This window comes from Larimichthys crocea, chromosome III, assembly GCF_000972845.2.
Source record: "Larimichthys crocea isolate SSNF chromosome III, L_crocea_2.0, whole genome shotgun sequence".
NCBI classification, from domain to species: domain Eukaryota; kingdom Metazoa; phylum Chordata; class Actinopteri; family Sciaenidae; genus Larimichthys; species Larimichthys crocea.
This window is the reverse complement of record NC_040013.1, coordinates 11,053,150-11,081,113: the sequence shown is the minus strand read 5'-3', so window position 1 is coordinate 11,081,113 and position 27,964 is coordinate 11,053,150. Positions and strand designations below refer to the sequence as shown.

At 43.0% G+C, this 27,964-nt stretch overlaps 2 protein-coding genes and 1 non-coding gene across 5 annotated transcripts in view; all 3 read right to left on the bottom strand.

Annotated features, from left to right (window-relative positions):
- Positions 1–2,850: 2,850 nt before the first annotated feature.
- Positions 2,851–4,853, bottom strand: tomm20a (translocase of outer mitochondrial membrane 20). Its single transcript, XM_027273639.1, has 5 exons — positions 4,655–4,853; positions 4,319–4,365; positions 4,108–4,189; positions 3,708–3,850; positions 2,851–3,423 (listed from the first exon to the last, which is right to left on the bottom strand). The coding sequence occupies exons 1-5, from the start codon at positions 4,776–4,778 to the stop codon at positions 3,379–3,381; spliced, it is 441 nt and encodes a 146-aa protein (XP_027129440.1). The 5' UTR covers positions 4,779–4,853; the 3' UTR covers positions 2,851–3,378.
- On the bottom strand, positions 3,518–3,652 carry LOC113745729 (small nucleolar RNA SNORA14). Its single transcript, XR_003462358.1, has one exon. It is a non-coding gene; the product is annotated as a small nucleolar RNA SNORA14 (small nucleolar RNA).
- Positions 4,854–6,398: 1,545 nt separating the features above from the next.
- The window catches only part of arid4b (AT-rich interaction domain 4B), a 38,401-nt gene continuing 16,835 nt past the window's right edge, over positions 6,399–27,964 (bottom strand). Inside the window, exons 6-24 of one of the 3 annotated variants that reach the window (XM_010729856.3) lie at positions 26,836–26,915; positions 26,342–26,433; positions 23,834–23,975; positions 22,537–22,616; positions 19,467–19,543; positions 18,288–18,436; positions 18,120–18,192; positions 17,129–17,223; positions 16,926–17,023; positions 16,441–16,639; positions 16,140–16,342; positions 12,977–13,159; positions 11,897–11,981; positions 11,601–11,808; positions 10,236–11,471; positions 10,008–10,118; positions 9,620–9,844; positions 9,337–9,483; positions 6,399–8,634 (exon numbers count right to left, since the gene is read on the bottom strand). In XM_010729856.3, coding sequence (XP_010728158.2) covers positions 8,477–8,634; positions 9,337–9,483; positions 9,620–9,844; positions 10,008–10,118; positions 10,236–11,471; positions 11,601–11,808; positions 11,897–11,981; positions 12,977–13,159; positions 16,140–16,342; positions 16,441–16,639; positions 16,926–17,023; positions 17,129–17,223; positions 18,120–18,192; positions 18,288–18,436; positions 19,467–19,543; positions 22,537–22,616; positions 23,834–23,975; positions 26,342–26,433; positions 26,836–26,915 — 3,641 coding nt within the window. In that variant the 3' untranslated portion in view covers positions 6,399–8,476. The remainder of the gene's footprint in view (positions 8,635–9,336; positions 9,484–9,619; positions 9,845–10,007; positions 10,119–10,235; positions 11,472–11,600; positions 11,809–11,896; positions 11,982–12,976; positions 13,160–16,139; positions 16,343–16,440; positions 16,640–16,925; positions 17,024–17,128; positions 17,224–18,119; positions 18,193–18,287; positions 18,437–19,466; positions 19,544–22,536; positions 22,617–23,833; positions 23,976–26,341; positions 26,434–26,835; positions 26,916–27,964) is intronic. The other 2 variants (XM_010729858.3, XM_010729859.3) reach the window with 2 other exon arrangements.

The following is a 27,964-nucleotide window of genomic DNA, read 5'->3' as shown; positions in this document are numbered from 1 at the left end:
AATGTAAACAACAGAGCTGAATAGACAGGCTGGGACTACACATGGTGGGAGGAAGGGCAGCAGAAGAAGTTAAATTACCAGAGAGAGAGCGGCTGAGAAATGGAAAAACAGATGACAGTAAGGCATTGCCCCACCAGAGGAAGAGAAATCCGCCAGGATTTGTAGCCTGCTTTAGATTCACGTGATTGGCTCCACTGCTCCCCCCTCTCTCTTTTTTTCCACCCATCCTCAGACCCTCTTAGATGGAAAAATGGGTCATCTGTGTGGAAGTTAATACTCTGAGCACGTACAGTGCTGCTTTATTTTAAGGACGTGCCTTGGAAAATTTTTCCTCTTCTCTGCCTCGCTGGTGAATGACACAGAGAAGGCGCTGGGTAATTAATACACTGTGTTGCTGCTGTGCACACAAGTGGCAGTGCAGAAGAGAGCAGCAGTCTTTATTATAGCTCCTGGCACAGCCCTGGACATGTCTCATATTTCTCCCCAGCCTGCCCTCTCCATGACAACGTACAGTAGGCTGCAGACTCTGGCACCACAGCCATGACATCAGCAACAGGGCACAGACAGTGTGGCTCTGAGCATCATGTCGCGGTGGGAAAACATGTTCCAAAACACAGACGCAGGAGCTGCTCTGCGGACACCTTCACCTAAACAGTCAGCGATCTGCAGGCTACAGGCAGCGACTACCTCACTGGGAGGTTAGTGCTCAGAGGCAGCACTCAGAGGATCTCAATTCGGTGCAGCAGAGAGTCTGCTGCTTTGCAGAGCTACGTGGAGCTGCCATAGCAACCACATACAACAGAGTTATTTCTGGCTGCCTTAAACTCACAAACACAGCTGCTCCTGCAGATACCCAATCTGTGTATGTATGGCACTCAGTATACAGAGCAGTGATCAAGCTTTGACATTCAAACTCACAAAGTGGAATAACACAGCAAAGGTAATTACTGCTGTGGATAATTTGCTCACAGGATTTCCCGTAATGAGTTGTGGAGCTCAAGTGATTATAATATTCCCAATACAACATCTTACATATGATCAGAATCCATGCAAACAAATTACAATGGCAGTCAGGCTGCTTTGGTGCTGTCTGGCTGGTTAGAGCCTGTCTATGTCTAATCCTGGAATATTAAGGTTGCCTTCAATAGCAGTTTATTTCCCCGCACCTGTAACGAAGGAACACAGTGCATCTGTCAACATGAGCTCATTAGAAGAAAGCATTGGGAACTGTTAAAAAAAAATTACCCCTCCCGAGCACATGGTCTCCGTGCTGCAGACACAGCCATTGTTATTGCTGTCAACTGGAGCTGTTATGCTCTATGCTCTCTCCATTCAGTTGTCCTTCAGTGGAACACCATAGAAGTCTGCAAACACAGCCTGGAGCAACAGTTCCCCCTACTGCACGAGAAGAGGGAGTTTCTTTATTTGCCCCCTCCCTCCTTGCCTGCTACATCAGATATGAAGAGCTGACTCATAATGCATTCGTACAGACTCAAATAGAGCAGCAGTTCTATTTAAAGAGAGACATTAAATCCAAAGAAGCACAGTAAACACCTCATGCATTGCATTAATATTCTGCTCAGGGTTTCAGGATGCGGAGGCTTTGTTTTAGATAAAAACAAAAGATTTGCTGTGTCATCCTGAAATCAAAGAGTCATGGCCTCATGTCAAGGTCTGTTTCACTTGGTTTGATTTATGATGCAGTGCTTTCTAGGCAGGCAGTACTGGTCTGGTATCCTTTAGTGACCCCCTCAGCTCTCTCCAGTCTGCAGGGGACAGAGTACGTGGCCAGCAGCTGAGTGTTTATTTACAGGAGAAGCAGGCCAGTGGCACGCTGTGTGGACGGGCTCTGAACCTGTTCCTACCCCAGACCACAGCTCCAGCTTGACCTCCAACACAGTCTTGTTTTTTTTTTCTCTCTCTCTTTTCTGCCTCCCCCAAAGGACAGATTAACAACGAGTCATTTCTTCTGCACACACACACACACACACTCTGGGCCAGACTCTGCAGGCCTCTTGACAGGCTTCTCCTATTCCACCAAATGGCAAAATAGCAGGAGTGCTGAAGAAAAGACTGCAGCGCGAGCCCATGAGTTCATGGAAAATGGAACACTGTCTACCATTTAGTCTTCACTCGACATTTCTGGGCCGATGTTCAATTTTCATTTTTCATTCCTAATGTAGAAAAACTATTTTCCCCTGCTCTCGTTTCCTGGCAACCTCAAGGCTCGGGCTGCTCTGGCCAGAGCCCTTAGAAAAACAGCTGCAGACGGGGATAAAAATAATTACAGCTCTATTTGTCTTCCAAGAGACACACTTTCGACCTACTCCCTTCCCCTACGAGCTGCTCCACTTTCGCCCTCCTGCACGCACAATAAAGCCATTCACAATAAAGACATCGTGGCTTCGTACTCACACAAGCTTGTACTGTATGTTTGGCCATGCTGGTTGGAAACAGAAATATTGTACTCTCATGGTGGAAACTCAACCTTGTTCTGGCGGCGTCTGTGTTTCATTAACCAGTGAGAAGGATTCATCAACATGTCAAACATCAGGATTCAAAGGTTCTTTTGGACCAGCATACAGATGTGTGGATTCAGACCCATTAGACTGCATCACATTACCTTCCTCCATGTTCCTTACAATCATTTTTTGTATAACTTATTTAAAAACTAAATGCTGATGCACATTTATCATTGATATGTGAACTTCACACCTTTCCATTCAGCAGAAAATGACCCTACAGATAAAAACTGCTCACACTCCATAAGTCAAAACTGTAAATGCTTCAAAATTTTCCTGTGCATTGCTACTGCCATCTACTGGCAAATGGAAATTCACAAACTCAAAGTGTGTCTTTGTGATTTATTTTAGGATTTTACACACAAAAAAACAACACATCCAGATATGAAACGCTGGATTATAAAAATAACATTTAACTGACATTGCAAGACATTTCACAATTTTCTATAAACAAGTGTTCTGTTTAGTGTAGTAGGCACTCGTACAGGTATATCAACACAGCAATATGTAACAAATCATTTACATACTTTTGATTTTTATTTAATACATAACATCAGCAAACCCCCTCGTCCCCTCAAACATAACACATTACTTTTGAGGGAAATAAATAGAACAGATGGAGAGAAAACAAAAAGTCTGGTGGGAACCAGATTAGAAAGATGGAATGTGTTTAGGATTTCCCAAAAACGTAACCTCCAGGAAGTTCTTCAACCTTGCGGTGCAGCGACAGAAGGACTGAAGGAAGGAGGGGGGGGTCGTGCTCTCTCACAATCAGGCTCACAACTCTCACACACACACACCAGCTGTCACACATACCAAATATCAGTGCTTGAAACGCTTTTACACAAACACACATTCATTCGACGTCATCTTCTGTTAAAGACTGAGCGCTGATGATTCGCTGAAAAACAAAAGAAGATCGTCTCAGTTGTGTACAGCACAGAACAGCTAAACGCACCATTTCCAACTACACAGGAAATCTGTACTGTTGGCATTTCTGTCTTAGAGGTGAAATAACCGAGAGCTACTGACAAATGGCTCTCAGCTTTGGATGATTCTAAGATTGATCTTGCACCCTTTCTTGTCCCAGAGACCACAAATGACAACTGGGGGGTTTATTAAGGATGCTACACACACACACACACAAAAAATAATCTTAAAAATGGAGATGTAGGGAATCCTCACCTGGCTGATGGTGGGCAGTTTGGTAAGCAGCATCTGGAAGACTGGAGGTGGCAACGTCTGCTGGAGTACCTGAAGGAGCTGCTGCGGTTGGCCACATACTGCAATGGCATTGGTCAGGTGGTCCACACCTTTCTCGAATTCACCTAGGTCGAGGGTTAGAAAAGGGTTTAGATTTAACGGTTGAGCAAGTTGAAAAAAGAGGTGTGTGGGTTAGTTATGGGTGTCTGACATATTTTTTTAAAACAAAAAAGACATGAAGCTGTCTATTTGTATTTAATGTTTGACACAGTTAGAGAACGGCTCTCTAAGCTTTCTGTGGGGGTGTCCTGTAGGCGTGGATCATGCACATAAACTCCCAAATCTTCCATCAGATTAAGCAGTAAGCAGACATGTGGCTAACCTTGTGACAGAAGCTCCTCTCCCAACTGGATTTCCTCCAGAAAGAATTTCTGAACAGCTTCTGCGTCCTTCAAATCAGGCAGCTGCAAAGCCAAAAAGTGTCAGGAATGAACAGAAACGCGCATTAGGCCACAGTGAGACACAAACATATAAAATAAATTAAAATATAAAAAATATATATCTGAAATTAAAGTCTTCATGTTTGCTCTTACCTTTGCCAGTGTGGAACTCTCACTGGAAACATTTTTCTTTCTTCTACCTGTGAGACAAAACGTGCGCATGAACACATGGTCACAAGTTGAACCGTTAAGCTGCTGCGTGTTTCTTCCACGAGTTAAGGTAATTTAACCTGCGACACAGTTGGGGAGACTTGACTCAGAGTAAGTGTTCATAGTCTCTAAGATGAGACGAGTTGAGAGAGAGAGTATATCTATAGAGAGTGTAAATATATCTCTCTGTTTCTGACGTCGTGTCTCTGTCACATGGACACATTGTGCGGCGGTAAACCGCATGCTAAGCTATTAACTTCCTCTAACTCAGGCACTTACGTTCACGTAGCTTTTCCTTGAAGCGAGGGTCACTCCGCCGCTTTCTGTCGAAATAAATACAATATGCGACGAAAAGGGCCCCGCACACCCCGAGGACGACCGCCCCGGTCCTCCCGCTCATCATGTCTGGAAACTTTTCACACGCACGGCGCGCAGCTAAACAGCTAGCACGCTGCTAAGGAAGTACGGAGAGGAAGTACGTAAAACCGTGACGCATGTCGTAAAACCAACGCTCTCATATCCACACTGCAGTAACTTAAGTCAGGGGTCTTCAACTAGAGGTCCGTGACCCCCAGGGGGTCCGCCAACTTTGGCAGAATAACTGACCATCTCACCAACAATTAAGTGTGGAATTAAAAAAATATAACAGAATGAAACGAGAAACTGCAAGCATTAATTAATATATATATATAAATATATAAATAATATAATAAGATTATATATATATTATATATATATATATATATATAAATCTCCTTCTCACCCCGGCGGGGGGTGGTATCTGGGTCCTTCCCAAGCTTGGGTCCCGCTACCAGGCCTGGGAGGTTTGAGGGTTGGCCACTGGAAAAAAAAATATTTTTTTAAATAAATGATTCCATTATGCATGCACTTTGTATCAATCATAAACACATATAGGCTCATAACACAGCATATAAATAGGTTATAAGGTCAAGTAAAAAGTTTGAATACACCTTTTTTTTTTAAAAACCTGTTTTATGCAGTCTATTCTTTTGATGGTTAAATATGATTAAATATACCTCCACTCAAAATGAGAAGCTCAGTATGAGCTAAAAGCTGAACAAGTCTTGAATCCACAATGACAGCATAAGAGCTGTTGGTGGTTTATATAGTCTATGATGGGGTATTCAAGTACTGCTATTCAGATACTTCAAGATTACCAACCGGGCAAAGTGCAAAAGCCCCAGGTTTCTCTGTGTGATAAAAGTTTGTGGTAATATGTCTGCCTAAAATAACCTGCACGAGGGGAGAAGCCTAGAGTCTAAAATGCTCTGTTGCAAGCAAGTTCAATGTGCAAGATCTATGTAAGAAGCTGTATTGGTGGAATATGGCAAACATGGAAAATATTATTCATAACTATGTTTTCATCAGTGTATAATCACCTTAAAAATAAGAATCATGATGTTTTTGTTACTGTTGACCCTCTTCCATAGAGTCTACCATGTTGAACCGCCATGTTTCTAGAGAAGCTCAGAAAAGACAAACCAAACACTGGCTCTGCACAGGGTCTTTCACATTTCACAGCCACCGTAGTTTCTCGATGAGGCGATAGGGGTGCAATCAGCAACTACACCTAGGTGCCACTAAATCCTACACACTGCCACATAAACTACTACTAAAAATAAAAATAAACAAAAGGTACTACTAGCAAAATGTATCTGCTCTTTTTTTAAATCCACCCTGTGTGTACGAGCTGCTGTGACAAGTGAATTTCCTCAGTGTGGGTTCATTTAAGTCTATCTTATCTTATTTTATATGTAGTAACCATAATAATTAGAATTAAATCATTAATTATTTAAAATAACTAGTTCATTTCACTTCACTGAAAGTAAATTTGTCAAATGAATGTGGGCATAAATTACAATTTTACCTGAAGTCAAAAAAGTTTTCCTCTGAAAAGGAGTAAAAGTACACAGCATATTAAAAAATATTCAAATAAACTAGAAATACCTCAAAATTGTATTGTAAGTGTGGTAAATGTCAATTGATGGCAGGAGACACTGAATACTTCACAAACTATGGCATTTATTTCAAACAGAGGCTTCTGCTTTGCTTACATTTTTACAATAAATTACACAATGACCATCATCAGATGAGCCTAATAAATACTATTGAGCATTTTTCAATAAGCTCCATTACTTTCTCTTAATCTATGATCCAGACCGTTTTCCATATACAGGTTCATACAGCTTTAGCTTCAGGACATGTACAGGTCGGAAAACAGTTCAGCCGCATCCGAAACCACCATTCTTCTCTTACAAGCACAAGCTATAGAAAAACAAAACAGAATACCAACTAAAGCAAACATGAAATTAAAAAAGGGAAGAAAGAAATAAAAGAACTATTGAAACTGATGAAAGAGGCAGAACGAAACAACAAATGAACTCAAATAAATCTGTTCCTACAAGAGAACAGGACAAAAACCCTCAGTATTTACACTCAAACTACAGTTAAAACTGTAAAACTGTCTGTACAGAAAAGTACATGTTATTAACAGTGCAAGATATTAAATAGCTTGACTCAAAACACTTCTCAATATACAAATGTATAACAAAAGCATACAATTACATAGTGCCAAACAAAATGTAACTTCAGGTTATCATACAGTAGGGGATCTATACAAAGGAAACACTGGAGATGTCTTCAGAAATGTATACACATACGTCACTTTATGATATAAATGCACATTTACAATATCTTTACCTTTAATCTGGTCATAGTACAGGAAACAGAACCAAACATTTTTGGTAGGGGGTGAGTATGAGAAGAAGCTGACATGTCATTAATGATCATGAGTAAAATTAAAAAGAGATGCCAAAGCAAAAATAGACTTAATTAAATATCTTCATGTTGTTTGGAACACTGCAAATGTGGGTATCAGCTTCATTCGTGTGTGGCGCAGTACTGAGTACATGCTGTAAATACCTATATATGGCTGCCTTCAAGTTAACTTGATCCAGTTGCAGATGTGCAACATTGTTAAGGGGATTAGATGGGTGATGAAAATCTAAGAAAATTAAGCAGATGGGCTGATGAACTGAAGTAATGTGACCACTGGATTCACCACCTCCGTCATTGCACATTTCATACTGCCAAACTTTAACAGTTATACCCAAGCTGCGTGAGTATTCAGTAGTAGATTCATCCAGTATAAGAGTACTGCTTTCACAATTATACTTAAATATTACCACACGCCGTCAGACTCAGCCCTTCACTGCCTGCTCACTCATACAGCATTCTTCAGTCTTTTTTATTTCTCTCTTTTTTTTTAAAAAAAGGGGACACATTATTCCAGCTGACCCTCCGACTTGAGAAGAGGATCAGGAAAACAAAGTGCTGTCCTTTCTCAAAGTGCCCCATGGAAAAGAACAAAAAGGCACTACAGTATCATTCCATGTTCGTCCACTGAGGTGGCTCAGTGGACCTATGATGGTCTGAAACCCTTAACGCATCAACACCTGTCTGTATGACTCAATGCAAACATGTACAGGACCACACGCCTGTACGGGAGATGAGCATCGTCGACTACTTGAGGTTTAACCACATGAAGGCCTTTTTGATGAGAGTGGACAGAGAAACGTGGCAAAGTTACATCTCCTTACGCCCTTAATGCCAATGTGGCAGTGTTCCTCTGAATTCCCCACGGTAACATGGCGAGCACAGGCCGTACCATGTCGGGCTATGAGGACAGAGCACAGAGGGGTCTTCACTGGATAACAACCCTTACCAATACAACTTTATCAAATGGAAACAGTTATTGCTTGCAAAAACAATTCTTATAAATGTTCAATTAAGGAGCACGCAAAAGACAATTTTGTATATATTCTTTTTGACAAATTTCATCCCCCCACACAATCTTCATAAAAGTGCACTTAAGTGCCAATAGCTTGCCAAGGAAACAGTTGTCAATAGAAAATAGTGCTTGTTTCTTGTTTTTTTTTTGTCTCTGGTCTGGTTTTTGTGCCCCAGTAGTTACAGTATGTAGGTTGAATTGTCCGTCCTGTTGGAAGGGAATGGGGGGGCGGTGACCCCGGGGTGCTGGTTAAGTGCTTAGTGCGGTGGCTTTTTCGCTGGTTTGTCCTGTCACCTGCACTCCACTGATACCCCAGAGTTCTGAGAAGAGGAGGATGATGACGACACCGGAGGGTCGGCCAGTGTCAGCATGACTGCTGCAGTCAGTGAGCTGGATGACGGTGAGGAGGAAGAGGAGGAGGAGGATGAAGAGGAAGCAGCCACTGTGCCTGCAGGACAGAGGAAAGATTTGGTAATGGTCAGTTTCAAACAGGTTGGTGGAGACGACATATAGTAGACTCCTGAAGTGGGACTTCAGTGTTAGCCTAGTGAGGATTTACACACCACTAAATTAAAATGCTGCCCCACACAAATGAGTTCTTACAAAGAGATTAATTGTTGCTGAATATTTACACATGGTAATTATCAGGTGCAGCTGTTACATCAAGAACTAAATGAACTGACAAAGCTAATGTTAGCTTACTAATTGATGATCCATTTAGAGTGAATCGTCTGACCTGACTCAAATAACGAGGTTACCTTTTTAACACGGTCTCAAAAATAAGACATTAACTGCATCAATAACAGACTAAATGGGGTTGGTGAGCTTAGCACAATCAGATTTTCCCCTCTCATTTGAATGTTGTGATTACTAATCCCGAAAGTGTTCATCTCTCCATCTGTGCATATATAAATACAGCAAAGCAATACGTGAAATTACAAATACTAAGCAGTTTAGTTCAACACAAATCATTTTAGAAAGTTACGCTACAGCTTGTGATGCTACACATTACAAAAAAAAAAAAAGGTTTTAACTCGCTTTTAATGTTGCAACCAGATTTAGTATATCAGCTGGTAGTTACTAAGAATTCAGGAAGGACTTTGCTGACAAACTAAAACATCTGAAAAAAAGCTGGTAATCAGTGACTCACTTTCCCGTTCCTTTTTCTTCATGCGTTTTCGTCGTCTGTCAATAGAGGCCACCTCAGACTTGAGGGAGAGGTAGTGGTTCCTGATGTCCTGCAGCTTCTCCTGAAGAAATGAAATCCTCTCCAGACTGTTCATCTTTTCCAGGTCAGCTAAGGGGAACGGAAATAATTCAGGGCATTGATACAGGTCACAGGACACAAGATAAAAAGAGGGCTGATTTTAACAATTCAACACCGTCAGTCACAACAAATTACTATGCAAATGAGCTCACTGTGTGACACTTACACATCTGGAAGCTCCACTTGTACACGCGCGGCGATCTTCCGTGGTTGTCTCGGTGCTGGGTGTGGTCCGCGTCACCCTGCTTGTGGTACTTATGGCTCGAAGGGGGAGATCGTCCGTGACACTTGGGCGAAGTGGCAGCTTTCACGTCTGATGCGCTGTTCTTAGAGGCAGTTGATTTGGCAGTGCCGTCAACAACAGACTGATCTTCACTGTCACTGCTGTTGGCTGCAGGAGAGAAGACAGCAGAGATGGGTAAGACAGCGATGAAGGAAAAATCAAATTTCCTTTCTCACCTGAAACCTGTACTTTTGTGTCAGGAAATAAATATGAAAGTACTTGTGTGCATTTGAAATTGGAAAGCTATCGGGGTGTCAGCAATTCCATGTACCTGTTTTCCTATTCTTTTTGGGAGGCACACCTAGGCTCTTGCGGTTTGGCTTGTGTTTCTTTGAGGCTCCACCTGTCTGTGATTCTTTCTGCCGCTTCTGACTCACAGACGCTACAAAGGAAAACACAAGAAGATGGTGAGGAAACAGGCAGACTGTAAATGAGTTGTCACTCTATGCTTCTAAAAGATTCACAGGAGTGGATAGAGTAGATTGGATACTGGTTGTACCTTTGGACTTCTGCTCATTCTCCTGCTGGCTGCTGCTGCTCAGCTCTAGGCTGCAGCTGCTGCTGCTGTTGCAGGAGAGGCTGACGTCAAACACCTTTGAGGGGGAACCTGCCCCCTCATCCTGAGGCAGATCTTGCAGCTCCCCACCCAAACTCTCCACTTCCACTGTGCTGCTGTCTGTCTCACTGCGCCCACCTGCCACTTCCTCCTGTATGGGTCCTGGGGGAAGAGTGTCAGAAACCGGCTCTGAAGGCAAGGTGGGGGGTATGGACGGTGGAGGGGAGGAAGGCTGTGCCTGACCAGACTCCTCCACAGCACTGCCCCCTCCTGAGGGGGACTCTGGCGTTGTTGGTGGTGTGTTAAGTACAGAGTTACTGCCACTGCTCGGAAACTCCTGGAGTTTGTCGTTCTCCATCTGCTCCTCCGAGGCTTCGTCCTCAGGTCCGGCATCCTGTTCGACGTTCGGCTCTTCAAGACACGAGGGTACAGGTGGAGGAGGTGAATTGGCGGCCTCTGTGTCTGAGTCAGAGAACAACTCTTTGAGGGTCTTCTTGGGCCACTGGGCCTGGATGCTTGACCACACATCCTTTTGTCCTTTGGAGCGGACCGCTGGCCTCTCCTCTGCATTCCCAGACATTTTGGCTCTCTTTTCAGGAATCTCCCAGAACCCAGCTTGTCTGCCAGCTTTGGTCTTCTCCTTCATGCCGTTGTACTTCTTGGAAGGGGGCCCTTTGGTTTTTGGCCGGCTTCGCTCACTTTCCTCCGCCTGGGCCTCGGCCGCCGTTGCACCCTCATCATCTGAACTGCTGCTAGACGAGGCGCCCCTCTCCTCCCCGGGACCAGCCACTCTCTCCTCCAGCTTCCTGGGAGAGCCTCCAGGTAACCAGTCGGCACTCCTGGTGTTTCTGGTTTTAGCTTTGGATTGGCCTTTCGGGGTCCTCTCTGCTGCACCCTCAGATTTCCTCTTCCTGGTGCTCGCCTCTCCCTCTGGTTCTGGTTGGCTTCTGCGCTTCCCGACGTCTGCGCTCTCTGTGCTGACTAAATCCTGGTTCTTTCCTGAGACTGGAGACGGTTTGGATCCTTCAGGAGGGGTTCCGCTCTCCCAGCGTTCGGTTGTTTGCGGGGGCTCTGGTGGGGCCTTTCTGGGGCTGCCTCTGCAACCTGGAGGGCGATCCTCCTCATTATGCTCTTCCTCCTCATCCTCGTGCTCGCTTTCATCTGTGGACATCTCAGAGGCTGAGGCAAAGGAGACAGAACTTGTGTTAGTCTCAGCAGGATATCAGCACAAATACACCACTTCAGAGTCAAACAGTCCTGATCTGCTTTAAGTATGCATGAGGACTACAGGCTAATGAGTGTTGCTACCTTGCAGGCCATTGAGGATAGAAGTAATTTCTATAGACTTGACTGGAGACTGCTGAGTCCCTTTGTCCTCACCCTCGTCCATCTTGGAAAAGACATCCTGACTCAGGCCACATTTGGAGCGTGGGACGCGGTTCGAGTTGGATGAAGGGCCGAGGACTTCTCTGTCATTGAGCCTCTCCAACCTGTCTCGCTCCCTCTCCGCTTTGTTCTGTCAGAATTGAACACAGTCAGTGATTCGCTTCACGACATCAAAAACCAGGTTCAAGTTGAAAGGTGACCACTCTGTGTACTCGTACCTTTATTTTTTTGCGGTGCTTTATTTTTGGTACGTTCTTATTGGCGGGGCGTACAATCTTGTCTGCTTTGATCCATTCATCATATCTAAAAAATAAATAAAATAAAAATCAAGTACAAAGACAAGAGACAATTTCATCAATCAGATCTTTGAAAGGAGCTATGAAACATCCTCTCACACCACCCACCACACAGACACCTCTACTGTCTGACCCCAACATGTTGCTGTGACACAATAAGCCTCAACAGCAAAAAAGGAAGAAATCCCATGGTGTTAGGTGGAAAAAGACAAACCTTTACGATGAAGAAAGAAACAATATTAACACCGACCACCACACAAATCAAATTCAACAAAGTTCCAACAGTACCAAGGGTGCTACTTGGGTCGTATGAGGATAAATGAAAAGTTTCACAACATCGCACACGACAGACACAATGCAGAGAACATCCCACTGTCTTTAATAGAGTGCTAGAGGACCACACAACAACATTGAGACAATGAAATGCTAATTGCACTAGTTAACCTCTGTGTCATGGTACCCTAACACTCTACTTAACACTGCATTAACCCTGACCCACTGGGGAGGGGGGAGAGGGTTGAGAGGTAGAGGTGAGTGTAGCAGCATCTTAGTTGGCCATTCAGAGATCCAAAGGGTAAGCTCACGTTAAAAATATATCATCTCGGAGGATCTAAAGATTTTCTAAACCAAAACCACTAATTGGGTTCGAATTCAAGCCTGTCTGTAGATTTTGTAGAGAGACAGACAGCTGGGGGACAGACAGACAGGGGATTCAGACACAACTGAGTATGGGAAGCTGAGGAATTATCCACATCAACCCAATACTCAGTTCTGTTTCTGCCACTAGATGGCCCAGTGCGCTCCATAATCAGAGTACTGACCATGGGACTGGATCAGGTGAAGCAGAATTGTGAGGAAGGGATGTATCTGTTACTGCTGTGGGGATACCCATGTAGCGGTTATCCCCTAAGTTGAATTGAAGGTTTAAAAGATGTTTTTTTTTCTTTTTCTTTTTAGGGTGAATATAGACGTTAGGTGATTTCTCCCCAGGTCCTGTCTTACCTGACGTTCCAGCCACAGTAGTGCACCAGGTAGAGCACCTCTCCCCCCTCCACGTCTGCCTCTTTCACAGTGGCCTCGTACGTCTTCAGATTGCGGCCTCGCCCATACCTCACCTGCACCTTCATCCCCGGGGGGTAACACTCAAACTCCTCCCCTTCCTCCCCCTCCTGACTGCTGTCATCCCTGCAAGAAAAACAGTTCAGCACTTCCTGGCCCTAGGCTGCCCCGTTTGAACACCACAGAACCCCACCCACACCCAGCCACCCAACTCACTGCCTGCTGCTAGGAAGCCCGTTTTTTTCTAATTAATCTGCTCCACCCTTGCCTTCCTTGTCCCATTACAACACCACCCTTACCTATAAAGAAACATAAACTTCCCATTTTTGTCCTGCCTTAACTGTAATCCAGTGTAACCTACAGCAATCTGCAGTATTAACAACTGAATCATTTACAGTAAGCCAGTCAAAGAACAGTACATGGAGTGTTGCAGTAAATAAAACAGAATTCTTTCATGGCAAAAATCAATCATCTTGCATGGGAAATAACACTACTGTTAAGCTATCTAACCCTATATCCACACACACCACAGCATACTTGGGATTCTCATTCACACACACTGTAAGAAACAAAGCAGCCACAAGGAGGAGCTAGTGGGAAACAGTCAGGAGATGTCGAGAAGCTGGAGGGTATACGGGTGGTGCAGGAGTGCCAGTAAGTGGTTTAGGCGCAGGGGCCACAGGAGCCACAGGGGCAGGTTAGCACGGCAAAAGCACAACTTGGCAGGCAGTGCAGCAACTTAAAGCAAGACTACAGTGTTGGGAGGAAGCAATGACTATCACATCCAATTTGGTCTGCTGCCACGGAGAACAGCTACTCCACACAATCCCTCTCATACCTTACTGCTCCGAGCGTGTGCCTTCTGCTGACAGGTAATTCTCAACAAGCCACAATGAAGAAGATGCACTTCTTTGTGCAGCGGTCCAAGTGTAACAGCTGAAGAGGCTGCTACCGCCCTAAGACTTGGGACACACTAGACTCCGAACGTCAACCGATTTTAAAAAACACACCGCGCATGATCAATCTCGTAAACCTTTTCCACCCCTCTGTGATAAATATGGGTCGGGAAACACAAACAAATACTGAGATATAACACATTTAGAGCTGCAACAATTTGTCAAATAATCAGTTCAGCCAAGCGACAGAAAATAATTTGCAACTATTTTAATAACTGATTTATATGTCATATTTTAAGATAAAATTCCAGACGTTTGATGGTTCTTGGCTCTCAAATGTGGAAAATTCATGGGTTTATTTATCCTATATTATAATAAATGGTATATTTTGGGGCTTGGGGTTGTTGGTTGGATAAAAAAAAAAAAGGAAAAAAAAAGACATTTGATGAAGATAGCTTAAGCTTACGATGAACATTTTCACTGTTTTCTGACCTTAAGATGAATGATTATTCAAATAATGACCAGTAGATGAATCTGCAATTTAATAACCGTTAGTTGCAGCCCTAAACAAATTACACAGAAGCACCACTTATGCCAGGACTTCTAATTTCCTCAAAGCACAATTCAGCTTCTGTGATATGAGTCACTATGGATTGAAAACATCATTCCAGGTGGGCTGCGAGCAGTTGGGTCGGCTTCATCAGAAAAAAAAAAAAAGATAAATAGTACTTAGACGGTTATTTAACAATCACTATAGAACAGGAGTTTTCTTCTATATACTTAATTGGTCTCATTAATATAAATCAAGACACAATTTTCTCACTTAGTGACTACACATGGTCTCCGCAGCTGGAATGAAAATGTGATCCTCACGCCACACACACTCCAGGTCCCATCCAGCTTACGGGTTGTAAACATGGAACAGGTTTTGATATCATCAGGAAAGCTCAGATCAGATCAGCCTGCGGGGTTGAATCTGTAAACCCTCACACTACCATGTAATCTGCTGCGAGAACCACTGATCCCGACAAAGTCAAAAGGGATCAGAGAACCTGTCGACTGACAGGACGTCTACATGTGATGGTAATCGGTGCGATCGTACCGTAGCGTGCCCAAGGCCATGGGTGATAAAAACTGGTACGATCAGAGAATATTAAAGTTGACGAACCCTTTCAACAGATTTAAAAAAATGTAGTATTTTAAGTATGTGGATAGTTAACCTTTTTGTTTTCTAGCCTGTGCCCTGTAGGTCAAACTACTTTAACACAAGTTTCAACTTGAGACTAATCAAACACAGGTTTAAACTCGACAGAAAGCACTGATGTAGATGCTCTGGATAGGACACAACAGAGGAAAAGGCTTCTGAGACCAAAACACACAACTACCCAGAACAATCTTTCAACACCGCAAAAAAAAAAAAAAAAAGGTTACTACCTCTTACGTCTAGTGTACTTATGGATCGGTGACAACAACACTCACACACATGGAACATTTAATAAAGCTGAACATCGAAAAGCCAAAAAAATAAGAGAAGAGACAGAGAGAAAGAAAGACGGAGATAAGAGATCAGGAGAGGGCAGAAATTGAGACGAGCACAGCCATGTTGTGTGCGCTGAGCGAGTGAGCCTGGCCACGGTCAAACAATCCCAGCCAGAGAGAGAGAGACAGACAGGCAGACAGAGTGACAGAGACAGAGAGAGACAGACAGAGAGACCAGAGAGATAGAGAGACAGAGAGAGAGAGAGAGCACAGCATGACATGCCAGGTGAAAGGTAGCAGTCAGGCTTTGGTGCTCTAAGATGTCTCTGCCAGCTGATGCCGACTAAGCCACGAGAAATAATAATAGCACAGAGGGCAGTGGGTAAGAGCTTAGTTAGAAGACAGAGAGAGAGGAGAGCTTTCTTCTCTCTGGTTAGCAGGTACAGGTGGATTGTGGGTACATTGGGAATTAGTGTCATTAAGGTCAGAAGGGTCCTCATCTGCTAATGGTCTTTTAGGTTTTAACTGCCACCAAGGAATATGAATACCTCAGGTCCTTTTGTCTGGAGAGACTTTTAAAGTTGCTCTGCATTCAAAGTCAGATTGGATATTAACACACTTTCACCATGCAGAAGCCCTCCTGCATGGAGCTTGTGTTTGTGCCATGAGGATTTTTTGTTTTTGTTTTGTTTACCGCCCTGGTGGAGGGATCATCCTTTCAGACCACCTACCCAGAGTTGTCCTTGCTCTCCTGCTCTTCGTCGCACTCCTGCTTCATGTTCTCGGCACCGAGGCGAGCTGTCGACGAGCCCTCGTCCGCGTCTCCCTTGAGGGGACCACCGTCCTCGTCATTGTCGTCGTTTCCGCTGTCCTTTGCCTCAGTTTTCGGTGGTTCAGACTCCAGTTTGTTTCGGGTCAAATCGGGTTTCTCGTCCTGTGACAGAAAGATGATTTTAATATAATGAACTGGGGAATTTATAGATAAATATCAAAACACAACAAAGGATTCAAACAGTGCTTAGAATAATCCACCTTGCAGACGACGGACGATGCACTACAAGGTTCTCCATCCACCAGGGCTGTCTGCTCTTCAGAGCTGGACGATGTGGCAGCTGTGCCCACTGCCTCCTCTTCAGACTTCACCTCCCCCTTGGGACCCTGCTTCAGAGGGAGGTCCATCCTGAAGGTGATGGCAGTGGAGGTGCAGTATTCCTCAAATCCATACAAGTACCTGGGTTGAAAAAAACAACAGTCAACATATCCAGAAAATCTCCACCAAGTCTAATTCTAGTGCTCCTCTCAAAGATGTTCCATCTCTCCTGCAAAGCTAATCTCACAACAACAGAAGCTTACTTAAATCTTGAGGAGAAAGGGAGGCTGTAAAACATCCAAATGGACATTAAAAATAAAGAGACTAGAAACCGCACGTCAGTCTTGGTGGAAAACTAAAGAAACAAAAGCTTCATCTGCCCAACAGATTTGCTTTGAGGAGTTGTGGAGGCAGCATCTGTACGTACTTGCGGTAAGCACATTTGACATTGTAGCCGGCGGCCGAGTTGAGTATAGGGATTCCCAGATCCTGATAGACTTGCTTCCAAACGGAGCCGCTTTCAATCTGCTCAAACACAGACAGAGAGGAAGATGCACGCGTCGAGTCAGTGAACGATGAAACGAGACAAGCGTGACCACTAAGAGTAGTCGCTGATAAAGTGACACTCACGTTATCAAAGCCTCCCAGTTTGTTCACCAGCCTGTAGAGCTTGAACAGGTTCAGGTTCCTGTAGCCCAGAACAGGTCGTTTGTTGATGGGTGTCCCTGAGGAGGAGAAACACGGCACAAAGATACAGTTTAAGAAATCTGCTGAAAGATTTAAACTGAGTAAAGCAGCACGGCCTACATTTTATTCTTTAACTTTTTTAAGGCTACTAAATTAGTTTTCTGCAGAGTATTTTACTTAAGGAAACAACCTTGCTAATTAAAAACACTCCCATCCTGTGACAAGTACAAGTGTATAATAGTAGATGTTTAATACTGATGTACGAGTATGTAAGTACCATTGTACTGTTGTAGTCCGAAGAAGTGAAGCTGATATTAATTATTTTACATACTTTTGAGTTTTTAATAACATAATATCATATTTTGTGTATCTAATGCTGTCAAATAAACACGTTGAGTAAAAAGCACAATATTAAACTCATGAAGTAAATGTATGAAGTCATTCATTGTAATTGTACAATATGTTTGTGTTGATCTGTTCTGTACACGTGACATCCATTGCACGTTTGTCCGTCCTGGGAGAGGGATCCCTCCTCTGTGGCTCTTCCTGAGGTTTCTTCCACCTTATTTCCCTGTTAAAGGGTTTTTTGTGGGCAAGTTTTTCCTCACTCGAACCGATAGTCTAAGGACACTCCATGTACAAATTGTAAAGCCCTCAGAGGCAAAATGTGTTTTGTGACTTTGGGCTATACAAATAAAATTTGATTTGATTTGAAGTGGCATGAAATGGAAACACTCAAGTGCCTCTAATTTGTAGCCAAGTCCTTGCACTTGGTTACATTTCCATCACCATTTTAAAGAGTGTTTTAATGACAAAAGAAGGTGAAATGCAGCCACATATATAAAAGATAAAGATAAAGTTAACCCTGAACTTTAAAAATAAAAAAGCTAATCCCTAAAATGACAAAAGGTTGTTTGGAAACATCTGGGCTCACCTCTGTCCTCCATGAACTTGTACAGCTGCTGCAGAAAGTTCTCCCGCTCCTCTGGGAAGGGCTCCACTTCCTCCTGCGGACAGGAAACAACACAGTTTTGAGGACCTTTTTTTTCCAGCCACTTTGGGGGTGTGCAGATGAAGTGCACTGCTATGAACGGCTCTCTACCTCCTCTTCCTCCCCGCTGGCATCTTCTTCCTGCTCTTCCTCTTCATCCTCGTCGTCATCCTCGCTGCTAGAACTTTCTTCCTTCACTTCCGTCTTCCAGGTGCCGGGCACCACAAACTGCTGCTGGAACTCCAAGGCTGCGTCCAGTGCTGCCAAAACACACACACACAGTGAGTTATAGTGCATATAAATCATGTCCAATAAGGGCTGCCTATTATTACCTGCTGCTGTTGTTTCGCAAACTGAGCTCAAGCTAAATCATTTAGCAGACACAGAACAATTTTCACACTAAATAGTAAGAAATAAAACATGAACAGGGGTTACAATCAGATTGCTCTTTACATCTTGTACATGAAAAATCAATATTCTAAATGCAAGACTTTACGTCTTTGATTTAAACATCATAACATCCGTCACTGTGTGTTTGGAGGGTATGAAGTGTGCATGTATGTGTGAGTCTGCATATGTGCATTTGCAAGCCAACTACCGAAGCAATCTGACAAAAAAATTATACTGAATAAAACCAGAGCTGCTTCAAGCAAAATACAATAACTGACAGTCGGTATTGGTTTAGAGTTATTGCTCTCTTAATGCTGAAAGAAATGGACTCTTGTGCAGAAAAATAGGACAGTATAAAAAAAGACATTTTGACATGAACATGAAGAGGAGCAGTCAAGGAAGAAAGCAGCATGAAAATCTGCCAGGAGTACTTGCAGTGACGCAGAGCACAGAAGCATTCAGCCACAATGTCACAGGTGGATTTAAGTAGCATCTAACCACTCAAGCAGATGCTTGTTTTACGCTTTTGTAATACAGAAAATATCACAGTGTGAGTCAACCACCTGTGAGTACCAAGACTGGTATAATAAAAAGCAGTTTCCTAAGTGTAATTATAAAAGAGTCGTAGCTCTGCAGCAGGAAAATGGGGGCACTATAAAAAAAAGCCTGCTGAGGACTTCAAATAAAAATAGACTCCAAAGTGACAGGAGCTCTCCGCCGCTGCATTCCACAGAACAAAAACAAAACTTCTCTTTCTTCAGTCTGTCTAGCTGCAACCCACTCTGTGAGCGTTCTCTGCCAAGTGTGTCAACGCACAGACCAGCCCACAGATGTCGGGGAATGGGTACGCGCTATGCACCAGTTCAGTGAGACTCTTAAAAAGCTTCGCTTTAAACTCACCTGGTTTGAGCCCTGCGTCTGCTTTTGGAGGACAGTCGCTGTTCATCTCGCGGACGTCCTTCCGCAGCACCGTGTAACTGCAAAACACAGAAACTCTCATTAATATGTGCATAGGAGTGACGTCGTGTGGACAGCACTGAGTGTGACTACATCAAGGTTCAGCTTGATGTATCAACCAGCAGAAATCTAAGCAGACTTTTGTTTTCTCAAAACAAAATGTATGATGAAGATATCTATCCCTGCGGTCTGTATTCATTAAAACACTGGCAGGGTGAGTTTTTAGCTCAGCAACAGTAACAACCTCAAAACCCGAGCAGCCATGACTGCATTCTCTGCCTATTTTCTCACAACATCTTCTACAGCAGCTGGACAAAGTGTTGGTGATTTGGCGGATAGATGGATCAGTGGAGCTTGTAAGCTGGAAGCAGTCAGAGGCTTGGCGAGTGTGCCAGAGACGATTTGCTGTGGCATCTGTAGGCAGCTGAGCTGATCCAATCACTAGATTTGTCATGGAGTAAAAAAAAAAAAATATATATATAAATAAAAGAAGAAGCAAGAGCTCATAGTTTAGAGGTTTCATTACATTTGCTATAGATAATCATTTTGTTCACTAACGTGCTGGCCTGTTTAGTTTTCACTGCGACCAGCTCTAGGGCTAAACAGGACTAAGAGTCAGCAGCCAAGGCTGCAGTTAGACGGAGTGGTGCTTGGAGCTAAACGCTGACAGGCTCACAATGACAATGCCGACATGCTGACGTTTAGCTCATGTTTTACCATGTTCACCATCTTAGCTTAGCATGTTAGCATGCTAGCATTTGATAAATAGAACTAAACAAAAAGAGCAGTCATTAGTTTTGCAGGTATTTGGTCGCTATGATGATGAGGCTGAATATAGGACCATGAATATATGCAGAACATTTTATGACAAACCATCCACTATTGTAAAAATATTTCACTCTCAATCACAGATGTTAACCTCTTGCTGCAGCTAGATTCAAAATCAAAAGGATACATAGTATAGATATATATACACTTTACAGGCATACATATACAGCTAATTTCTAACATAACAAGGGCTGCAACCAGTGATTATTTTCAAAGTTCATAGATCTTCAATCTCCAGCTATATAAATAGAAATTCTTGCATTTAAGGCGGCGGTACAAGCGCATGTATTCATGTCATTTTGACTTAAACGATTAATCAAAATAGTTCTGAATATGACCAACAATAGACAAGTTTGCAAGCTGGCCAAACAAGAAAAAAAAACAAAAAACCGCTTCTGTATCCAGTGTTACTACGGTAACCAGTTTTGGCAAAATAAGAATAACCACTTCCTGAAAACTCCCGTCTACCCTCTGGATGTGACCTCGCTTTCCCTGAAAAATGTTTTCCAGCGCCATTGTTTTTGAAAAGGCGTGTTGAATGGTTATCACTAACAATGCCAAAAAAAAAAAACTCTCCAGAGGAAAGTGTACACGCTGACCCCGACGCTGTGCGGAGAGAGGTCACATGGCTTATGGATGTGACCCCTCTTCAAAGAACAAATCGCACAACGGGAGCAGCAAGTTAGAATAACTGTGTAATGATTGATGAAAAAAGGCTGGCATAAATGATAAAGAACACAATACGAGTGGAGCGTGTGTGCCGTAAAAGAATGGAAAAACTGTCTAAAGGAAGTGGTGCTGCATTATAAAGACTGTAGCATTACTAAAAAGACAGTATGGATGATGTTCATCATGCTGCGATGATTACACGTAAGGATATGAACTTGTCTTGGAAAATGTATTAATTTTCCTGTAAGGGCTGCAATAGATCAGTCTGTAACACGACATGAAGTCATGCCTGGTGGATCAGACTGCATCACGAGTAACAGTAATGATATGCACTTTTCATCATTGTTATTCCATCCACAGCAAAGCCAAAAGGATCGGAGGGAAACAAACCTGAAAAATGTCATTAACAAAAGTATAGATTTTACAACTTCTTGCATTATTATTTCTTGCACCCACCCCTGGACACACTATGCTGATTTCAATGAGTGAAACCAAATTGGCAGAGAACAGAAATGAAAACTTCTATAATGCGATTTAATTTGCTGCCAAAGCCATGCTCAGGCAGGAAGTACTTCACAGATATACGACTTCCTCTGATTTATCGTCTCTTATCTTATCCCTCGCATCACCTCCACATCCGTCCTTCACCTGACTATTAGCCAAAATAAAAGCGATAAGACAGATTTTTCACACTTCTTCTGCTGCAGATTAAGGGTCATGCTGGTGAGTTACTCGGGGTATCTATTAAGGAATGCAGACTCAAGGCTGTTCTGTCATCAAAGGAATTTTAAAGGACAGAAAAGTAGACTGGGAGCAGGGAGCAAACACTAGATTCATTTATGTCGAGTGTGGGCCACGTTTCTACCACATACAGAGAGACCGCAGTAACAAACCACCAGCTGAGTGTAGACTCCTGACGGGGCTTATTCCTCTTTGCAGGGAAGCTACAAAACCTTACCTCAACAGTAATAGCCTTAGGACAAATAAAATTACACAGCACAGCACTGACAGTTAAGGCGCACAGTGTTAATTCACAAAATCGGAGGTCGTGTTCTTCTGAAGCCATAAACGATGTTAATTAGTCAAGAGGTAGAAATGTCATCTGACAGAGCTCCCTCAAATAAAAAGATAATACAGAGATTTGTCATGGGTGAGAAGGTCAAACTAAATTGCAGTAAACATATAAAAGGCATAAAGTACCAAGGTTATCTGAAATCAAGCAGTGCATGCGCTTTTTAACACTCCTTTATAGGGACGATCTACTAACACTAAATGATTAGTTGATTCATTGACTTGAAAATTTATAAATAACAACTTCAATCATTTATCAAGTGAAAATATCAATTGTGTGCATATTACAGCTTCTCAAAAGGTAAGACTGGTTTTCACTCAGCTTTCTGCCTCTTAGCTAAAGACATCGTTCATGTAATCGATAATGAAAATGTCAAATAATCTGCTGATAGTCATTAGTGCAGCCCTCCTTCACACATGGTGTTGCGCATTAGTGATGACTCACAATTTTCCATCCTTGAAAGAGCGGACGAAGATGTTGTCCTTCTTCATCGTCACGTCTTCGTGGCAGTCCGGGGAGATGACCTTGTTGAACAGAAACAGGAGACAGTTAAGAGGTCAGGCGAGGTACTGTGTGTGTGTGTGTGTGTGGGTGTGTGGGTGTGTGTGTGTCAGTAAAGTGGAGGAGGAGAAGGGGGTGTCAGAGTACGCATCAGTGACTAAAGTAGTTTCAGCAAAAGGCCACGCTGATGGATGACAAAATATGCTGTGTACGAAACAGACAAACGGGCGAGCGTAAATGAAGAGTGGTGTGTGCGGGGTGTGCGCCCACACGCAGCATGTGCTGCTGCTGTTTACTGGAGTCGAGGAGCACAACAGTGGGAGCTGTTCCAGCGCCTGGGTCTAACCCAGAGGAGGCAGCGCTGCCGTTATGGAGATTTGATTTCCACTAGGACACTGCTCCTGCTCCCTCTGTATATACAGCACACACACACACACACACTTGCACGGTGGAGGCTTTTACTTGAACACTATGACTCATGTTTACTCTGTGATACCATTTCCGTCTGACACATGTGCTGCACCAGTGACGTGCAAATGAAAAGCACCCGGCTCGCACATGGAGACAGGTCTCTTTTGACTTTAGAGCACACAGCCATGTAACATCTGCTGTAAGAGACATTTACCAATGTACTACTCCACCCCTCTGCCATACGGTCACAGTGTAAACAATGACAAGCTACTGTGTAATGTACTTCTCTGGGCTGTCACAGGGAGGCAGCATGGAGCTCAATCAACAGCAAGCCAAGAACAACAAACTCTGGAGGTGGGGCTCTGCTGACTACACAGTTAAAGGGACAGCTTTCCCCACCCTCTCCCATTCTCCCAGTTCTACTTGTAACACTTACATAAACAAACAACGCCTGTCACTATTGCATTGTGCGCAAGACGTGGTGGAGAGTTAAGGGTGGGTGGAGAGAAGTGGACTGAAAAAGAATGAAAACATCGAAGCAGCGTTTGTGCTGCACTGTTGCACGGATCACAGAGAACAAGTTGTGTGTTTGTCCTCCAAAGTAAGAGCGAAACTGAAATTCCTCAAACTATAGAAGTCGGGAAGCTCGTGCAAAAAGTTTGTCTTATTTTGCACAAGTCAGCTTAGTGGCATGTTTCTGACGCAATAAGATAATCCTGCTGAGGTTACACAAGCAGGCGTTCAGATGAAACAGCACAATGATGTGAGTGTACTGGAGGACCAGCAGCAGTGGTCCCTGTTTGTTCACAGTGATGAACTATGAGCTCACCAGAGCAGGATACCACGTGGTCTTCTTTTTGTCCCCTGTGGCGACCCCCTCCACACAGACCACTTTGCCGAACAGATCCTCATTCTGCCGCTGATCACTCTCCTCTTCTTCACTGGAGGATGAAGACAACTCTTCTTCTTGACTGTGGGAGGAAAGGACAGTTTACCCAACAGACTACACTTAAGAAAGGTACAGTGAGTGTGCATGCAGTGAAATGTTCATACACACTCTTTTACATTTATTACATCTGGTAAACTCAGTTCAGTTCATATAAAATTTTGTAGTAAAGAACTATCATATTAAATATGTCTAAAAATTAGAGCCGAAACAAGATGATTTTGATAATAGAGTCACTTTTGAGCAAAAACGTCAACAATTTTTCTAGTTTCAGCTTCTCAATTGTGAGAAATCTGCTGCTTTTCTTGTCTTTTGTTATTTAAAACTAGACCAAAACCCACAGCCAATCAATTTGATAACATCACCTTGGACTTTAGGAAATTATTATGGTCATTTTTCACAATTTTCTGGCTCAGACAATAAAAACAAATAGAGGGACTCTTTACTTGAAAAAAAAAAAAAAGCAAGTCCTCTATTTCTGAATAATGTATGAAATTGTGTGAGTGTATCCATAGTTTCTATATACATACAAAGCTGTGCCAGCCTCTATGATACATTCAATTCTCTTGCATGTCATTAAAATATATTCTGCAATAATTAGAGCTGGTTGCAGCCCCTAAAATAATCAGATTTAAACTCAAAGTGTTGACATTTGATTGAGGAAAATGCTCTGCTTATCTCCATTTTTACACAGAAGTGTAGCACTGCAGCATAAGACCTCAAAAGATACTGGCATTTCATAACAAATCCACGCTAAGTATAAACCGGATAGGAAAATAAATTAGTATCCGCTGGCTTCTGCAAACCAATCATCTTTTCATTTAACTGCTGAAAAACATCAAAAAGGTTCTCAAACTAACAATCCACCAAACAAAAGGCCTCCACAAACTTTCAAGTCTTATCATTATGTACCATAGCCGAACATAAGGCCAGCACCGCTGATGAGCTCACTCATCATAGGAACAGTGTATTGACGGGAGACGGCTCAGTCTCCGCTGTCTGACAGTCATCCTGATGCACAGGATGACGCCCCTCACTGCGTCCAGCAGACAGGCAGCCATGTCTCTGAGTGATCACTCAAGCAGCACCAGCAGGCAAACAGATCCTCGGTCCCTTTTTTTTTTATTTTTATGCCTCACTAGGTCTGCTCTGAGCACAACTCTATGTACAAACACACACATAGACACACACGCAGAATCTGGCACGACTCAGGAGCAGTAAATCAGCCAGGCTGCTACTACTATTACAACAACAACAACAACAACAACAACATCTAAGCTGTGAATTAAAGCACTCTAACTGCTCAATGAAGGAGGGACTGTAATTCATGCAGGAAACAGTTTGACCCTCATATAATGACTATAGCAGGAAATGTTTGACAGTCACTCTTACTTATAAGACTAGGGAAGGTAATTTAAAAGGAACGGTTTGACATTTGGTGAAATATGCACATTTGGTTTCTTCTACACTAAATATGAAGAAAAGCAGCAGCTGGTTAGCTTAGCTTAGCATAAAGACTGGAAACGGTAGGAAACAGCTAGCCTGGATCTGTCCTACCAGCACCTATAAAACCCACTAATTGACACACGCATGTGTGTGGTGTCAATCTTCTCATCTAAATCTTAGCCCATCTCTTCTGTGACAAAATGTCACAATTTTCCATTAACAAGTGATGTACCTGTGTTCTTTTTCCCCATCATCTCAATCTCTACTGTACTGTCAACCCTTGAAATTCAAGAGGTAAGACACGATTAGTGTGCACAGGAAGGTCCAAGGTGCTAATGTGCAGCTGGGACCGTTCCAAGTCAATATTGCATCAATGTTTAGAGTAATATTGACTTTTCTCTCTCGGTGCCATTAGCAAGGGGTGTCAGAAAATGAGATTATGTTGCAGAGTGTCCTCTTTATAACAGCAAGGAGCCACAATTATACCTAGCGCCAAAAAGCCCTCAGCAGTTCCTATCCCCCTGATGAAAACTCTGCAGTCTCCCAGGAGTAGGCACATCAGAGCTTAAAACACCCACTGAAACATTTGAGTCCAGGAGGGGAGAGAAAAAAAAACACCCCCCCAAAAAAAAGGCCTGATATTCGGCAGGACCATGCAGCGCTCACGCTGCCTCTTCAGCATGCACGCACACACAGGAGTGTGATTAAAAGAGCTGGAGGAGGCGGGTAGGCTCTCCTCTTCCAGGCCTTAGGGGCTGTTTATGAAGGAATGGAGATGAGAGTAAATCTTTCATTTCAACTGCTGTCAGCAAACTTAGAATGTGGGGAGCCTGTTGCTGATGATACAAATACAGAAAATCCCTCTGCAGCAGCATCGCAGACGTCTGATATATTAGAGTTGACACGAGTCCTGCAGGATGCACAGAGACGATGGACGATACTCACATTGGGTTTGATCGTCGGCCGCGGTTGCCCTTCTTGCCGATGACAGGTGTGCCGAAGTGCTCGGGGTTGGTGAGAGGGAGTCTGTCTAGTGTCTGCAAAGGAGACAAACGACAGCCTCAGCGCCACCTTCTCAGACAATACGCTGCACAACAAAAGATTTATGTTCGAAACCAGCGAGGCATTCTCTTCATGGGATTTCATCTGTTACAAATGGAGGGATTTACACAGCACCACACACACAGCTTACATTTGGCAGCTTTGCTGTGATATCACTTTACAGTTCCTGGAAATATTTCACAGCTGCACGTCTAAATGCCAATATGGGACCATTCATGAGCACAGTTTTAATTTGAGCACTGTGGGTATTGATGAAAGAGTGTCAGTGACTAAGTAAAATAACATATAACAATAAAAAAACAACAACAAAAAATGAGCTTTGCTGGGAAACAGAGAGACGAGGCTGGTATAAAACTGCGGGACAGCACAATACTCGCCTCGCTCTCTGCAAAGTGACGTGCTCCTTTCAGGCAGAGAGAGGAACGCCTCAGGGTCTTCTCATCGCCATCGTCAAACACTGCAGAGATAAGAGACAAACTATTAGGCTGCTGTATGTAGGCCAGGAGACCACCAACACACACACAGACACAGACACACAAATAAACTCCTGTCTCGGTTACAAAATGTCTGCTTGATTGGTGATACGTTAAAAACAAATTAAGCTTCCACATTTAAGGATCAGGCAGATGCAGGCACTTTCAGCTCACAGCTTCATCAGAGCTTCAAGGACCCACTGCTGCACAGAGAGTGGACTGGAACACTTTGTTTATGTATTAACAGATGTCACATCTGCCTGATATCAAATCTCTAGAGTAGTAAAATTTACAAGAAATAAAAATAAAACAATAATATTAAAGCTAAAAGGAACCTTCTTTTCACGTTCTACAGCTACATCGCTCCCAAAGATAACCCCTGATGTGTAAATCCATAAATGTCTTTATTCATTGTTTATATGTATTTGACTGCTGTTTTTGTTTTTTCATTGTTGAATAAAAAGAAGAAGAAATGTGCCAAGATGGATGTTTCGAGGCAGGGAAAACCCCATGGGCACTCTTATGTGCCAAGCTACTGCTGAGAGACTACAGATCCGTGCAGCAGCCTATACTCTGTATACTTTGGATTATCCAACATCCACACTTACAAATTGCAAGGAGACATATTTGCTGATTCCTGCCTCTTAAATATGCAAACGTTTTTTTCTGTGTTAATTGAACATCTTTTGGTTTTGGACTGCACAAAACAATCTGAGGTCGTCACCTTGGGTTCTGGAAAATTGTTATTGGAGGTTTTCAGACTTTTTTTTTTTTCACCTAATCCACTAAATCCATGTTTTGAATTTGAAGAAAGGCTTTTAATCAGAACTAAAAGCTATCTTTAGTTGTAGAAGCGGGTAAGTGCATGTTGACTCAGCATAGCGCAGTCTAGCTCAATCTGCCTCTGAGACTGAAGTGGAATATTCTTTTTTGTTGAACACTGTTTATAGAATTCTTCTACCTCATCATTTGTCCTCTTCGTTCAGAGGTTTTATTAGTTGATCTTTCTTATGTATTTGCCCTTCAATATAAC

Bases quoted from the DNA above. Each gene is read 5' to 3' on its own strand.
- tomm20a (XM_027273639.1), bottom strand. From the start codon at position 4,778: ATGATGAGCGGGAGGACCGGGGCGGTCGTCCTCGGGGTGTGCGGGGCC. The intron at 4,366-4,654 runs GTAAGTGCCTGA...TTTGTCTCACAG, and splicing joins CAAGGAAAAGCTACGTGAAC to GTAGAAGAAAGAAAAATGTT. The intron at 3,424-3,707 runs GTGAGGATTCCC...TTTGTTTTTCAG, and splicing joins AACTGCCCACCATCAGCCAG to CGAATCATCAGCGCTCAGTC.